The sequence below is a fragment of the Abramis brama genome (genome assembly GCF_963993115.1).
Source record: "Abramis brama genome assembly, chromosome: 13".
Lineage (NCBI taxonomy): Eukaryota > Metazoa > Chordata > Actinopteri > Cypriniformes > Leuciscidae > Abramis > Abramis brama.
The window spans coordinates 26,056,461-26,074,120 of NC_139975.1; the positions used below are offsets into that span (position 1 = coordinate 26,056,461).

The following is a 17,660-nucleotide window of genomic DNA, read 5'->3' on the forward strand; positions in this document are numbered from 1 at the left end:
AGTCAAAGTTATAGCGCCACCAACTGGTAGCAGGAAGTGTGTCACTTTCAAAATGTTTTTGACAAAAGTGGGGGGGTTAGGTTTACCCACAATTATAAAAATCAGTAAGTATATTGGTCTCATCGAGTCGGACAATTTTCTAATTTACAATCATTAGCTCTGACCAAGAGGAAGTCAGATATTTTGGTTTGAATGTGGATTTATTTGCAAATTCAGCCTCTGCATTTTTACCCACTCCTGCTAAGTGGTTTATTTTATTCACACCAAACTTTTTCAACATGATGAAAATACATTAAAGATGCTAAATTGTGAACGGATATTGAATATCTCAAACGGTTTTGCTATGGCGAGGGATTAAAGTAATGTCAAAAAAGGAATCAGAAAACGTCTCAGATCTTCTAAAAATTTAATTATACACTATTTATTTTTATATAAAATTATACAAATATCAGATCTAAACCCAGTTTTGGGTTTATTCAGTTTTTTTTTAATTCAAGAATTATGTACAAGTTTAAAAACAGCCAGAATGAGCTATTTAGTTAAAAGAAAAAAGTCATACATAGGGCTATACTGCCCTCTTGTGTTCAAAATCAGGTAGGCCCATTGTATATTGTATTTATATATAAATATATTAGCGATGTGACTGAGAATTTTTTCCCACTGGTTAATCGATGTGTGACAGCGCGGTGGGGGCTTTTAAATCGCTACCTTAAAAGCGAAAGTGAAATATGGACGTCCAGTAGGAATGAACTAAAAAACATTCACTCTGTTCTGCTCGTTCCTCGCTGTATACACATATTGCCCATGCAGCCGTGAGCATTTTAGTTTCATTTTAAAAATGGCGCCATTTCGGGGGTGGGATTGCTTGAATGTTTTTTTACAAAAGCACAATGTTGTGTTTTATTGTGAGTGTACATAAATATAAGTAAACACATTGCAATTTAAATGATGTCCTGTATGAATAAAATTACGGAGACTATATTTTTATGTTTCCACTGTTCGATCGCGCCCGCGCCACACACACACACACACACACACACACACACACAAACACAACAACAACATATTGTGCATTCCAGCATTGCAATCTTGACATCGCAGCCTGTTCATTATAGCCTTAATAAAATATAATAATAAAATAGTCAACCTAACATATAAAAATTACACTGCTCTGTTTAAATAGACAGTAGTACAATTCATACTATTCACAGAAATCACTGCTCAACTGTGATGTTTCCAAGCACATTTTTGCGCATGTGAAGAGCATGTGAAGTTTTCCCTTCAATATTGGAACGTGAGTGAAGTACAAAGCCTATAATAAACAATAGTTTAGCATCCAAAAAAAAAAATTATATATATATATAAAAAAAACATTAAGGGACAAGACAGAGAATATTACTTGTCTGATATATATATATATATATATATATATATTTTTTTTTTTTGTTACATATATATATATATATATATATATATATATATATATATAGTTGCATTATTTATATATATATATATATATATATATATATAAATATAGCTGCACCAGGGTGGCGGTGCCACCGGCTTGGGCCCGCAATCGCTGCTCGCAGCTATATTTACCATTTCTTTTCAAAATTTCAACCCTTTAAATCACCAATATTTTCACAAGTTAAATCTATATCTAAATCTAGTGTCTCAATTAATATGAGGTCAGCATATAACTGATAAATAATATGATAAATTCTAACATATCACACCACAGGGCTCTAAACTGAAAATGCTTGAAATTTCATGTCAAATTCTCCAAATACTAATTGCACGTATAGCCAGGCATCAAATGAGACATGATTCTGAGACCAAACTCATAATTTGATGATGAGGCTGTACTACCTGTACAGTAATCAACACACACACACACACACACACACACACACACACACACACACACACACACACACACACACACACACACACACACACACACACACACACACACACACACAACTGAGAGCAAGAGGAGGGTCATTTGATCTCTGAGCAGCAGGGTGATGCCAGATCAAGCGTCACAGACAATCTTAACACTGTTACCACAGACACAGTTAACACAGATGTTTTTTTCCTAAAGAGCATGAAAACCTGCAATTTAGTTTGTAGAATACATTTTATTTTTCTTTTAACTTAACTGTTTAACCTTCTAGATATGTTGGTGACTAGATCATGCTGTTAATATTTTCACATATATGAAAAGTTTATCAAGAAATTGATTTACATTATATATTTACAAAATTGTCTAAATATATAATGTAAATCCCAGAAGAAGAAAAAAACATATTGTTGCAATATCTACAATTAGGCTATAGATAGCCTATGTCATTTAATATCTATCCATGTGTTTTTCTTGAGCCCTGAAGGTGAAGAAAATAGGTGAAGGTAATTTTGTGGCTCTCTGAAGTTTTTTTTTTTTTTTTTTTTAACTTAAAAATTAAGATAGTAGGCTACATAAACACGACTTAGAAACAACCAATCAACAACAACCAAGAACTTGCGTGAAAGAAGTTGAACTAAAAAGGTACTTAGGCTACAGGATACAATATCGGAATTTATAGGTTGTTACATATAGCCTAGTAGTCTATAAAAAATAAAAAAAAAGGCGTTATATGACAGCTCGCTGGACTGAATATTTACAGAGCACTATTCAACTATCTTAAGTTATCTTGTTTTACAGCAGACATTACAACAGAGAATTCAAAATGCGATAAACCACGGAAGATAACACGCCGTAGACATTCTCTGTTGTAACTCACTAGAAAAAGTTCGCATAACATTATTCACTGGGCTAGCGGAAAGTGATGGAGATGTTTGCTTCCCAAACTTCCCAAACAACCGCTTTGTCCTGTATATAGTGAGCTCAAAATCGACAGAAAGCCTCAATAAAACCGAAAGAACGTATTATTGCTTTAACGTAGACATGTACTTACGAAGCGAAGAAATCCTAGAGGTATCTGGCCATCCTTAAAACGAGCGAAACATCAGATTTTCACTAATGACATTCTCCAGTGTTTTGTGTGTGAGAGCAGGATTAGCTCAACATCGCCCTCTGTCGTGGAAAACAACAAGCTGTTCCAGTACGTGTTTGCACTGCTCCACTTCCAGGAGCAACGAAGAAGGGTGTGGTGTGGGGTGAGGTGTGGGGTTTAGAAAGAGATGTGATAAACAATAAGCACACGATTTAAGTAAATAAATGACTTTTATTTCATCAGATAGGAAATGTATTTGTTTTGAAAATGGCCCAAACTCTTAAAAGCTAGGCTATCCTATCAGCATTCATTCCAAAACAGAAGGTTTAATATTAAAAATGAGGACTTGTCATCTTGAGTTGTTGGTCTCTTTTCAGAAATGTAAGGTTTTACGGGTTCATAACTGCGTTCTTCAGTAACCCTTGCTTTTGAACCACTGGGCTCGGGCCACAACATCATTGGAGTAATCATCTCCTGGGGTGCCCACATCCATGCGCTCGTATGAACGGACGTTCTTCGCACCTGCGTTGTAGGCTGATATTCCCCCTGGAACAGACATTATACAACAACTGAGACATGAAAATTGAGCGATGAACTCCCTGCATTGTGCATTTACATCTGCAAGATTTCTTTAGAGTGTTTGCTCATCTGCAATATGTCTCTTAGATATTTCCAATCAGATGTTAAGTAGACATTTAGAAAATTACTTTAAGATGTTTATGATTTAGAGTGTAAAACTGCTTTTTTCTAAGACGTTTATCAGATGTTTTCCAAATTAAGTGCTCTTTAGCAGACATCTTAGAGATGTACCTGTGCTATCTGCATTTATTCGTCTTTTTGTAATGCTATTTATCTTTATTTATCTCTTGAGTAAATAGAGCCTACCTTTAAAGGATTGTTCTGGAGTCCACTGTGGAAACTTTGCTTTAATTTCTTTAATGAAGCCTATGAGAATCTCAGTAGCTTGCGTGATATGCTGCTCACTGTCCCATGCACCTGCTCGAGTGTGGTGGCGTTTGTCAACCTGGAAGAAGAAAAAAGGTAATTGGTTGCATGGGTGATTAGTAAACTTTAGTTTAAACACTTGTTCAGACTATGTTTAGACTAAAACTTTAGTTGGAAACTTGTTTTATGCAAACTCTTACATGAACCTCATAAAGTCTATCTGTGAATTATTTTCAAATAAATTAGATCTAAACCTGCATGAGGCCAAAGCCATTGCCTGTAGTATCCCATCCATTCTTCAGTAAATTTCCAGCTCTAGTTTCTCTGGATATGATCCCCGCAATCACAGCCGGGTCCATCTTCTTTGCTCTGCCAACTTTAGTGATTATACTCTTGTATTTCTCCATTCGGGTCAGATCAACCTCAGCCAGCTTTTTAGAGGCTTCAACCCCTAGTTTAAATTATTGTTAATATATATTCCATATATTGGTAATAAAAAAAAAAACACACATGTGAGTTGGATGCAGTCATGAATTCTCACCCTTTATGGTTAATTTATCCTGTTTTACTGTCACCTCTGATGCACCGGTGGTGTCTATCTTCATGACGTCTCCATAAATGCATGCTAGAAGCAACATGGAAAATATGTCCTGAAGCTCTTTCAGTCATTAAGTAATTATGCACACAATACATTTATGCACACAATCACAAAAAGTTCCTCATAATTCAGACAATATCAGATAAAAACACACAGTACCTGATATTTTATAACTTACCCATGACTTATAACTGCTGTGTGAGATCAAATCACTGAGTTTGATGAGTCTTGTCACTAAATCAGACGCAGGACGTGATTATATACCATCACAGAGGGTGTGGTCTCTCTTTTTTTTCTCAGATGTTCTTCCACTGAGGTGTGGAGAAATGTAAGGTTACAAAATTTGCTATGTGAATGTTGCAAAATTTTAAATCCTTTTTATATTATTAGTCTAAGTACACCCAAGCGCAGTGAATCATAAGCTGGCAGATTTATCAGGTGGACATTTCATACACCTCAAAAGGTTTAGCTACTTTTGATGAACCAACTTGATGACAAGTGAATCCCTAACTTTACTATTAGGCAGGAGAAGAAAATGAAGAGAAATAAAAGGTTGTGGTAAAAAAGTATTTTTATCTGGAAATGTTGGCACTCGTACCAGTGTAGAAGCATGGCATATTTCAACTTCCTTGATCAAATGCTTGTACGATTTGTTTAGTTATGGGCCCCAATACAAATGTATCAAATTTGGCAGCCGTCTTCTAGCACTTAATACAAAGCCAGATTAAGTCATTTTATTGATTTATTTGGTAACACTTTACAATAAGGTCTCATTTGTTAACATTAGTTAATGTATCAACTAACATGAACCAACAATGAGCAATACATTTGTTACAGTATTTATTAATCTTTGTTAATGTTAGTTAATAAAAATATGGTCCTTCATGTTAGTTCACAGTGCATTAACTAATGATAACAAACACAACTTTTGATTTTAATAATGTATTAGTAAATGTTGAAATAAACATGAACTAAGATTAATAGGCTAAATGCTGTATAATTATTGTTAATTCTTAGGTCATGTTAACTAAAGGGGTTAACTAATTTAAGAGAAACAGGTCAATTTAGCTCAAATGGAATTATTCATAAATTTGTTAATTAATTTATTAATAAGGTGATGTGTTGAGATGAAGACATTGGCGAACGCTGGAGAAACAAGGGCAGAAGAAGCAGACACACACACAGCAAACAACATCTCCATGACTGGCCACTGTACTGGTGCAGGGTAGATTATTGAAGTATTATTTGTTTTGTTTGTTTTCTTCTCTTCTAAATTGTTTTAGGTTGAGACCATGTTACTATTAAGCATAGCGTCAGTTCTGGCAGGTCACGTTAGTCAAGCTCGCATCAGCTGACTCTCAGGTAGGACTGGATGTTGTGGCCCTTCCTGGAGTTTGGGTTGAACTGGGTGATGATCTTAGCCAGCTTGTCGAGGTCTTTAAGGATCATCCCACGTGAAGCTTTGTAGTTCTGTGGTGCTGGCTAGTGACGTTATGGGTTGTGGCCATTCACTTCTTCCGTTGTATGGCAGTTCTTAGATGGAGGACTCTGTTCTGCTCAGCAGTGGTGATGCTGAGAGAGGTCTCTCCGTTATTAGCTCTGGTTTCTGTTTGAAAACAAGCTTGAGTTCATCTCTGACTGTGTAGAGCTCGTCGTTGGAGTCATCTCGCTGTCGCGTCAGATGGTCCATTTCAGTGCTGTACCTGTCCAGGTGGTCTACCAGAGCATTGATTTTAGAGTTTTTGTCTTTAATGTCAAATTTGGCTTTCTCTAGCCGAAATTCAGGAGACTGGAGTTGGTCTACCAGATGCTTTTGGGCAGCTTTTGATTCTTTGTCCTTACGTTCAGTGACTGCAAGGGCGTCTTGGAGCTTCTCAACTTGTTTCTTTGTCTCTTGATCCACTTCATTGGGCACTTTGAGTTGGTCTTGAGCTTTCTTTTTGAACTGGCATGTGCGGCGTAGGGTAAATAAATAAATGGTAAATGGACTGCATTTATATAGTGCTTTCAACAGACCCATGGCCACCAAAGCGCTTTATATATTGCCTCACATTCACCCATTCATTCATACACCGACAGCAGTGTCACCCATGCAAGGTGCCATCCAGCTCGTTGGGAGCAGCTGGGGTTAGATGTCTTGCTCATGGACACCTCGACACTTGGTCAGGTGGAACCGGGGATGGAATCAATTCAATTCAATTCAATTCAAATTTATTTGTATAGCGCTTTTCACAATACATATTGTTTCAAAGCAGCTTTACAGAAAGTGCATTTCAGAAATGTACATAGAGAAATACAGTTAGTTAATCATGTATTGATTTAGGGCATAAACATATCGCCAGCGTCGAGTCGTCTCTTCACAGGCGCCGAGTCGTCTCTGCACGGGTGTTGGAGAATCTGTAGTTTCCATGAGAGGCTGGATACAAACTGGAGCTGACGATCTGTATTTACCTCGGGACTGGCGTCCCGAGATAACAACAGAAAAGCAGATGGGAAACAATTAGCGTAGCTGCTGTTCGTAATATTAATGCATTCAATCTGATTCAACTGTAGTATAAAAGGTAGGTATTATGTGAATGCTTGGCTAAAGAGATGCGTCTTTAATCTAGTTTTAAACTGGGACAGCGAGTCTGAGCCTCGAACAATATCAGGAAGGCCATTCCAGAGTTTAGGAGCTAAATGTGAAAACGCCCTCCCTCCTTTAGTGGACTTAGATATCCTAGGAATGACCAGAAGCCTTGAATTTAGTGATCTTAAAGAGCGCGATGGATTGTAGGGCGATAGAAGTTCCGTTAAATACACGGGAGCTAAACCATTTAGGGCTTTATAGGTCAGTAGTAATACTTTGTAATTGATACGGAACTTTATAGGTAACCAATGTAGAGACGACAGAATTGGTGTTATATGATCATATTTTCTTGATCTAGTAAGAACTCTAGCGGCTGCATTTTGGACTAACTGTAGCTTGTTTATTGAGGATGCAGGACAACCTGCTAATAAAGCATTACAGTAATCTAGTCTCGAGGTCATGAATGCATTAACTAACTTTTCTGCATCAGAAACAGATAGCATGTTACGTAGCTTAGCAATGTTTCTAAGGTGGAAAAAGGCTGTTCTTGTAACATATGAAATATGATTTTCAAAAGACAAGTTGCGGTCTAATATAACACCCAGGTCTTTTACTGTAGAGGATAAAGTAACAGGACACCCTTCTAAATTAAAGTTGTATTGTAAGAGGTTTTGTGGGCAGTTTTTTGGACTAATAAGTAATACCTCCGTTTTATCTGAATTTAATAGCAGAAAATTACATGTCATCCAGTATTTTATATCTTTAACACACTCTGTTAATTTAGATAATTTATTGTTTTCATCTGGTCGTGATGAAATATATAATTGAGTGTCATCAGCATAACAGTGGAAATTAATTCCATGTTTTCTTATAATATTACCAAGTGGTAGCATATATATTGAAAATAGCAGAGGGCCTAACACAGATCCTTGCGGTACACCGTAGTTTACTGACGTTATCTTCGATTTTTCCCCATTTAAGCAGACAAAATGGTAACGGTCTGATAAGTACGATCTAAACCAGTTTAATGCCTGTCCCTGAACACCAGTGTAGTTTTGTAGTCGGTCTAAGAGTATTTTGTGATCTATAGTGTCGAACGCAGCACTAAGATCGAGTAAAACTAGTATTGAGATAAAGCCTTGGTCAGAAGCTAGAAGTAAATCATTTGTGATTTTAACGAGCGCAGTTTCTGTGCTATGATGCGGTCTGAATCCTGACTGAAATTTTTCATAGATATAATTTTCTTGTAAGAAAGAGCACAGTTGAGCGGACACCACTTTTTCTAGAATTTTAGACATAAATGGAAGATTTGAAATTGGTCTATAATTTGCTAGGTTATTATGATCTAATTGTGGTTTCTTAATGAGAGGTTTTATAACTGCCAACTTGAATATTCTTGGAACATGACCTAAGGATAAAGACGAGTTAATAATATTGAGAAGAGGCTCTTCCACTACAGGTAACACTTGTTTCAGTAGTTTAGTTGGTATTGGATCTAATAAACACGTTGTTGGTTTAGATGCAATGATAAGTTTATTTAGCTCTTCCTGTCCTATAGTTGCAAAGCGCTGTAGTTTTTATTGAGAGGCGATAATTGAGGCTGAATCATAAGACACCATTAAAGATTGTACATTTACAATTGTATTTCTGATGCTTTCTATTTTCTCAGTGAAGAAATTCATAAAATCATTACTACTACACTGTAACGGAATATTTTGCTCAGGTAACGTCTGTTTATTTGTTAGTCTAGCCACGGTGTTAAATAAAAACCTAGGTTTATTTTGGTTATTTTCTATTAGTTTGCGGAGGTGCTCAGCCCTGGCTGCTTTTAGGGCCTTTTTATAACGTGACATACTGTCTTTCCACGCGATTCTAAAAACCTCTAAATTAGTTTGTTTCCATTTACGCTCTAAATTACGAGTTTCTCTCTTTAGAACATGCGTAGCACTGTTGTACCATGGTGCTTTAGTTTTCTCTCTAACCTTTTTTAATCTAATTGGTGCAACGATGTCTAATGTACTAGAGAAAATGGTGCTCATAGTGCTAGTCATTTCCTCTAGTTCATCTGTTTGTTTGGGTTCACTAAGCAGCTGAGATAGATCAGGTAAGCTATTTGAGAATCTATCTATAGTTGTTGGAAGGATTGTTCTGCCTGGTCGATAACGTGGCGCAACATGACAAATTTCAGCGGTACGTAGTATGCAAGTGACCATGTAATGGTCAGTGACTTCATCACTTTGCGGTATAATATCTATATCGGTTGGATTTGTTCCATGTGATATAATTAAATCTAGCGTATGATTAAGACGATGAGTGGGACCAGTTACGTTTTGCTTGACCCCAAAGGAGTTTAATAAATCTGTAAACGCAGCCCCTAACGCATCATTTGAATTATCTACGTGTATGTTAAAATCTCCAACAATTAATGCTTTATCGACATTGACCAAAAGATCTGAGAGAAAGTCTGCAAACTCTTTTAGGAAATCAGCGTAAGGCCCTGGCGGTCTATATACAGTAGCCAAGGCTAGAGATAATAGGGATTTCTTTCTTACATCTAAGAGAGTAACATTTAGCACAAGTACTTCAAACGAATTAAACCTGTGACCTGTTTTCTGAGTAACAGTAAGAATATCTTTATAGATTATAGCAACACCACCGCCACGACCAATCAGACGGGGCTCATGCTTGTAACAGTATCCAGGAGGAGTAGACTCATTAAGACCGAAATAATCATTTGGTTTAAGCCAGGTTTCAGTAAGGCAAAGTACATAGAAACTATTATCTGTGACCATTTCATTTACAATAACCGCCTTAGGTGTAAGCGATCTAATGTTTAAAAGACCTAGCTTTATAAATTGTTTTTGTTCACTAATATTGAGATTTTCTGGTTTAATCACAATTAGATTTTTCCTGGATCCTACAGTAGATTTATTATTTGATCTCACTAAACGAGGAATAGACAAAGTTTCAATATAATGTTCTACATTGGTACTTATATCAATTAAGTTTGGACAGCAAAGAGTGTGATTTGGACTTTGACTTACTAGTCATATGGTGTGTAGCATCTTGGAGATGTTGTCCGACAGAAGAGCCGCTCCGATTCTGCTGGGGTGAAGGCCATCAGCACGGAAGAGCCTAGGTCGCTCCCAGAAAAGATTCCAATTATTTACAAAGAGCAGTCTCTGTTCATTACACCATGACATTAACCATTCATTTAGAGCAAATAATCTACTGAACCTTTCGTGTCCTAGTCGGTAAGTGGGAAGCGGTCCAGACACGATGATCGTTGTTTCAGGCGATGTACTGCGTACCGTCTCGATCAGGCTCCTGTAGTCCTTCTTCAGAACCTCCGACTGCCGCAGCCTGATGTCGTTCGTTCCCGCGTGCAGCACGACAGCTCCGACGGGCTCGTCACCATTCAGAATCCCGGGAACCTGTGCAGCGACATCGAGAACACGAGCACCAGGAAAGCAGTGAGTGTGCACCTTACCTTTACCTATGGTAGCATGGACATGCCGGACGATGGAACTGCCGATGATCACAGCGTCGCGTTCCGTCTCGCGTAGAGGGGAGAAGCGGTTCCGGGTGGAGATCTCGAAGGCCGGGAGGGGCGGAGAGGTCCTAGCTCTGGTCCTGGCCCGCGTCTTCCGCTGTGGAATCACCCAGGGTCCATGGTGTTGAGTCAGTGCCGGAGTGAATGAAACCAGGGATGATCGCATCCTGGGCAGAGAAACACATGGAGTAGACGAGGTCGGAGTCAAAAGGTTACTAACCACTGACTTGTGAGCAGTGTTGCCAGATTGGGACAGTGATTTCCAGCCCAAAAGCTCACCAAAACCCGCCCACTACAAGAAAAAACCGCCCAAAAATTTTACTGCCGCCAAAATAATATGATATATTTTCATTACCATGTCATTCAAGGTTGATAAGCACAATTTGTATCTCCTTAAAACAAAATAACAATGATAAAATAAAATAAAAAATAAAATTCCAGGAAAACAGATCAAAACAGGGCAATAATTAAGGAGAATTAGCCAATATGACTAAAATGTCCAGATGGACACTGTCAAAACGGCAATCAAGAAATGAACCGATGACTTTAACCCTCGGAAGTACACATTGCAGAACATAACGCAGAATTTAGCAGTCAAACTCATTCATCGTTGATTCAAACCTTTTTCAGCAGCTGTCAGAATCGAGTATAGTGCAATCTGGACGGTGTAAAAGTTGCCGATGTCTGGTAAGGTTAGGCTAGTGTGCACATGGCCATGGACATATTTCACGTCCCATATTTAATTTAATTTCAAGTCATTCAACTGTGCTCTCCTCAGAGTTATATTCACCATCTATCTCCCACCAGGTGTACGTTTTTAGAGTTGCTCACTATCTTACTCTTTACTGTGTAGATAAAACTTACTGTTTAGTAGGCTATATCACTTTGGCATTAGCGATCACTTGAATATACAGCTACAACTTCGCGCTCAATCACATCTGCCTGCTGATCACTGATTGGCTAAAAGTGCGTGCTCGTCGGTGATGTCCAGAGTGGTAGAGAAACTCTGGTGATGTCAACACTAACGCCAGCTGACTCTGCATGGGCGTGTGTGTACAGTAATGTCATGATGACTGATTTTATGGACTACATGCAGTGGTGTAGTCTACGTGATACGCAGGTATACGCCGTATACCCACTAGAAAAGGCCAAGGATTTCCGTATACCCACTTAAAAAATCGTGAGGATGCGTAACAACTTCGTTTTGTGTCAGAACTTTCACTTTCATTCATAAATTCACCCCGTCTGTGTTTGCGAAGCGACACCGAATCGCGGAATCCAGTCACAAATGGAGCTTGCTAAGCAGAACGTCACCGAATTTGGCTATTTTTGAATGAATAAATCAAAAGTAGGGCTGTACAATGAATCAGATCTCGATATGGACTAGTGTCTGTGAATATTAAAGTTAAAAGAGACTGCAATTGTTCTACGCGTCTCTGGGAATGAATGAGCGCTCAATGTGTGCTCCACTACACACACACACACACTGAAGCACGCGTGATCACGCTCGTGGTGTTTTCAGCGTTTCACTGTATTGAGACATGAGCTACTACATGTGCACTTCATCGCAGAGCTGCTATGAGAGTCACTTCACGAGAATTTCACCATTTCATTTGATAAAAGTCATTCATTCGTTTCATATACAAACACATAGAAACTGTAATGTCTTTACGACAACCTGTCAAAATAAAAGTTCGGTATAACTTGAAGAAATTATAACAGAAATATATTACTATTGCACAGTAGAGTATACTTCAAGTAGGCCTAATAATAATAATAATAGTTTATTAAAACACACAGAAACTCAAATGTCTACAACCCACCAAAATAAAAGTTTGGTCTAACTCAAAGAAATTAAAAAGAAGTAAAAATGAATTTTAAAATAATAATAATAATAAAATCTATTAAAACGTTATTTTAAGGGAATATCACACAAGTTTTCATACATGTTTTAATTTAAAGAGTAGCCTAAACTTGCCAAAACAGTAACACCATTTTTTTTTTCAAAAACACCATTTCTAAAAGTAAATTTGTATTTGTGCCTATAATGTTTCTTTTTTTTTTTTTTATTGTCAACTGATAAAACCTGTGCTTCAGGGACCATATTCATATAACATCTAAGGCTAAATGTAGCTCTTAACTTAATCAGTTAGATGGTGATTAACACTAAACAGTAGAAAATCAGTCCAGTCTCCCCAGCTGTAAATGGCTGTTAAAGTCTTGTGTTGCTTATAATAAATTGACATGTTACATGATAACACCTAATATTTCATAATGCTCTCAATTACATGTCGAATATGCATTAGTGATGGTCTGGGATGGGTGAGTTTGAGGGGGGGGGGGGGGGGGGGTATATTACAGTATACTCACTACAAAAAACTAGACTACACCACTGACTACATGCACACTTTAGTTTAGTTTTTTAACCAATTAGACTTTAAAATGAAGATGTTTGAAAACCGCCGAACTGACCCCAAACCAGCCCAAATTTTGTCCACCCGCCCAAACCCTTTTTTACCCGCACAATCAAATTCAAAACCGCCCAATTGGGCGGGAACCCGCCCAATCTGGCAACACTGCTTGTGAGCAATGAGGGAGACATAGAGAAATGGAAGAAAACGGAGATGGCAATAAGTGAGCAACTGAAGTGAATGCGTGAATGTATTGAATACTGTATGAAGGTCATGAATATTATTAGCAAAGAATATTGCAAATATGGTATACTTACCTTTCCGTGTACAGTAATGAAATCTAATCCTGTAAGCTATGTGAAGAAGTTATGAAATGAAGCACTTTATTAGAGCAGTAGTAATGTCTTTATCTGTGAAAAAGGGACTACATTATCAAGCTGATTCAGTTCTACAAGAGTATAAGAGTTCAATGTGTTTATGTAAGACTATATGGTAATTACAGCATCTTTAAGTGCCCTGCGGATGAGCTTCAACATGGAAGCCTAGGTTTGATTACAGTAACAGCATAGTTTTGAAGGAAACTGTTACAATGGTTATACATTGAGATTTGCTATAATACTGCAGTAATTTAATATGGTGTGATTAGTAATCAATTATCAGCAAGGCCTCCCTTATAACGTATACACTCTACACGTATAGATCTGGGACTCGTGAGTCATACATGGAGTGTGAAACAGATTAAGTAAGCAGTAATCTGTATGTCACTGTTCTCTGAGCAAGTGTGTAAATAATTAATAAGATTTATTTGCTGACCATTGTAGAATTGAGGACTCTCTGCTGAACATGGAGAAAAAAAACCGGATTGGGAGAATATGATTCAGACTTCCAGTCTACCCTTAAAGATGTTGACCGTGAGCTCAGAGGCCAACTAATCTGCAAGGCTAGAACTGAATCAAGGGAGAGAGCAGTCCTCCTCCATCTGAAAAGAAAATATCCAGGTAAAGTGCTGTGGATAAGTAGATACATTAAGATATTAAGATCAACTTTGAAAAGGACCATAATGCAAACTAATAAATTCATTTCTCTGCATGTGTGTTTCCTAACTTTGCTACAGATGGGCAGGGCATTGCCATTAGACTGTCCAAGCAGGAAGCCAGCTCCAACAAGAGACTGAGACAGGCACACTGTAAAAAATTTAACCGTGATTTTTACGGTAAAAAAACGGCAGCTGTGGTTGCCAGAACTTTACCGTCAAAAATACAGTAGCAACCCGTTATTGGTTTTACAGACTTAAATTTAAATTTACAGTAATAAATCGTATTTTATTATCTGATATAATGTGAATTTACCGTCCTATTGAAGTATTAATATCTGTTTTGTACCATTGTAATACACTGATAACCACCAATCACAGCAGTGATGATAGTCACATGATCAATCAAAGCTCATCACAAGCAGCTCTTCCACAAGAAAGTTAATACTATAGAAGCTGCACAGTGTCATTCACACCATCACGGTAACACACATGAAATTTTAAAAATGCAATAAACATTAATTTAACAACATTAAATGTAACATAAAACCCTATGTACATAACTGATTAGAAAAAACGAAAAAAACTATGAAGAAACATAGTTATTTCAACAAAAATACATCAAATGTGAAGTGTCACACAGGGAATTGTGGGAATGTCAATTTACGGTTTTTCACTGTAAATTATACAATGAGTTGTTCTTTTTCACTTTCAAAAACTGTAAATTTAACGGTATTTTACAGTAAAATTACATTAAATGTACCATTAGATCTATCACAGTTATTTACCATATATAGTACGGAAACTTTCTGTTAACCAATTAACAGTTTTTCACTGTAGCATTTTTACAGTCTTTTACCGTTAAAATTACGATAATTTTTTACAGTGCAATAAAAGAATACAAAAGCATTCACTGGCCACCGCAAATGAGCATCTTCCCTGCAACAATTGATTTTCAGGAAGCATGCGATTCCTCTTGGCATGTCTACTTCTGCTTTGATGACGCTGTAAGTATTAGTTACCTCTAACCATAGTAACCACACAGCAGTCACTCTAGAAACAATCTTACAACTGTAAGGCTGGTGTCAGTATGTCTGATCGACCCCTCGATGAAACAAAAGGCCCTCCTGAGAATTAACACTTGAACTATCTCCTGTATATTTGATATCATTTAAAGTGTCTCAGTGCACCTGGTGCACATTCTCCCAACCATAATGAAAAGCTAAAAGAAGTTATAAAATATGAGAAAAGTGATGCATCTCTAAAAGGTGTCCCCCCCCCAGATCCTCCATTCAGACTACACCTCCTGTATGTAAAACAAGAACCCATTCAAGTACAAATTCTGATCTCACAGTGTGAATCCCTCAATAGGGAACCAAAATCTAATTATAATGACGCCACCATTTGGCAAGAATATTGAATTATCTGGGTATATAAGGAAAAGGAGTAGAAAAGTTTGGGGAGTCTGTAGGTTGACTTCCCACACAACCGCTGTGTGTAATTTTTGTTGCCAGGTAATAATTTCTACAAATTCCTCTATTTCTGAATTGTTGTTATGATATGCTTAACTGATGATTTTATTCTTATGAATTGGAATTATTGTTTCATTACCTGGTCAATAAATTGTAAACGTTTGATTTTATTCTGACTGACTCTGAGATTTGTTTTTCCCAAGTAGATTATCGGATTCGTATATATTTCCACAAGTTTGCGTCAGAGATTAGTGACGACTAATACCTGGTATCAAATTCAAGCGTGCTTGGATGAGGTGCATCTAATTACCTCTGTTCTAATTTAATGTTGCTTTAGATAAGTGTATGTGGAATGCCACGAGCTTGGCCAAGCCAAAGCCATTTTAAGAAAAGTAAAGTTGATCGACTAACGTCTTTTAATGGTAGTCAAGACCTCTACTAAAGTAAAACGATTGAATTTACCCTTCGCTAAGCCCCGCCCTCCTTAGTTACTGTTGCTACGCCTGTCAAGCTTTTGCGCCTGGCATGTCTATTACAGTATGTATGCACTGGTTTCAGACATTCCTAAGGAGATAATTAGTCATTTTTGGCAAACAGGTGAAAATATGAGAGTGCAATACTGCAGTATGCATTCGAGGGCTATATCCACGACATAATATGCAAACGATTAGAGAATAATTTTATCAAAATTGAAGTTAAAGCATAACGTTAGGTCCCAGCGCAAGCAGCAACCGCCTCATATGCTGACCATTCAAATGGGAAACACACAAATTTGAGGAACAGCTATGTGCATGCCCAGCAGGGTAAGTGAAATTTGAAAATATTCTAATATTTATAAAACAAACAGCTTATCTATATGTATTGTGGAATAAACACAAGACATTAGCCTGACATTTCTCCCCTTGGGTTTTAGGTTTCGGGAAGGGAAGGAACAAAATCCACCACCCCGTCCAAACTTTTAGGATACCGGGTATCAGATTTGCACAATCCATACGCACAACGCTTCGGCATGTTTCCCTCGCTCGAAAGCTTGCCAGACCTCCCGCGCCTAGTTACGGTTGCTAAGCCACGATAGGCCTGTGGCGGTTTTCGGGCGTGGCTTAGCGAAGGGTCAATTAAGTTCCTGAGGGGCATTCAAGGGGGCTATTTAAGTATCTTCGATTGTGTACGTGGGAATATGGCAAATCCCAGATATTTAGCCAATTGCCTGTTTTGATGACTGGGACTGTCGAAATTGTGCCGTGAGGCCTTGCGGGAAAAAGGTACCTCGGAGTGATATAGTTTCCTGATCTAAGCGGGTAAAATATAATCAGAGTTTAAAAGAATAATCAAATATTCGTTCACGTTTAATGATGCACAGACATCATTCAAATCTTTTTCATTTATGGAGTCGAAATAACGAGTTAATACATATGAGAAAATATATTGAATGTAATCTTGTTGTGTTGCAAAAAGGAAAGACAAGTAATACGCAGAGAAACCTTCCCCGTATTATTGGAAACCCCCATTGGACCAATAGACGGGCTTACACAACTGCTTACTAATCACAACAACCTGCCCATCATTTTAGAAACCACCTGGTAACATGACATAGCACTTTTTATTTCTTTTGTCTTCCAGAGTCTAAAAAGGCGAGGGATTGATGCCTTACATATGAAGACTCGGGCAGCTGAGCAAAAGTGCATGCTTTACCAGGAAATGAGAACTGTAACTGAACACCTCCATCCGCAGCATGCCTTTCTGTGCTCTGCCATCAAAGACACAGACCATCCAACGTCTCCAACAGCTGGAAAGAAAACGACATCAAGCCACTGTGATGTTTCACCGACATGTACCAGACATTGTTCCTGTAGACAACCCCTACTTGTGTCAGGCCCTCCCCATGTCAAGCATACAGACACTGGCATACAATGATGATGGTGATAATGATGACAATGAGGATGACAATGATAACTACAACTGTAAGCACTGGTATGACAGGACAGGGCCTCTATTTACAAAGCTTCTCAGAGTAGAAAAAAAGTCCCAACTGGCCTAAAATCCTCAGACTGTATATTCAAACCAGTGCACAAGCACTTCATAA

General features: G+C 37.8%; 2 protein-coding genes across 4 annotated transcripts in view; both read right to left on the bottom strand.

The window, feature by feature from the left end:
- The window catches only part of LOC311094387 (uncharacterized protein), a 46,618-nt gene extending 43,537 nt beyond the window's left edge, over positions 1-3,081 (bottom strand). The window contains exon 1 of one of the 3 annotated variants that reach the window (XM_084132337.1): positions 2,958-3,081. The gene's annotated coding sequence lies outside the window, so the exon portion shown is untranslated. The remainder of the gene's footprint in view (positions 1-2,957) is intronic. The other 2 variants (XM_084132340.1, XM_084132342.1) reach the window with 2 other exon arrangements.
- A 312-nt stretch (positions 3,082-3,393) lies between these two features.
- On the bottom strand, positions 3,394-4,839 carry LOC311095306 (lysozyme g-like). Its single transcript, XM_084133774.1, has 5 exons — positions 4,718-4,839; positions 4,483-4,566; positions 4,196-4,392; positions 3,882-4,020; positions 3,394-3,542 (listed from the first exon to the last, which is right to left on the bottom strand). Exons 1-5 carry the CDS (start codon positions 4,719-4,721, stop codon positions 3,409-3,411), a joined length of 558 nt encoding a protein of 185 aa, XP_083989900.1. The 5' UTR covers positions 4,722-4,839; the 3' UTR covers positions 3,394-3,408.
- Positions 4,840-17,660: the final 12,821 nt, after the last annotated feature.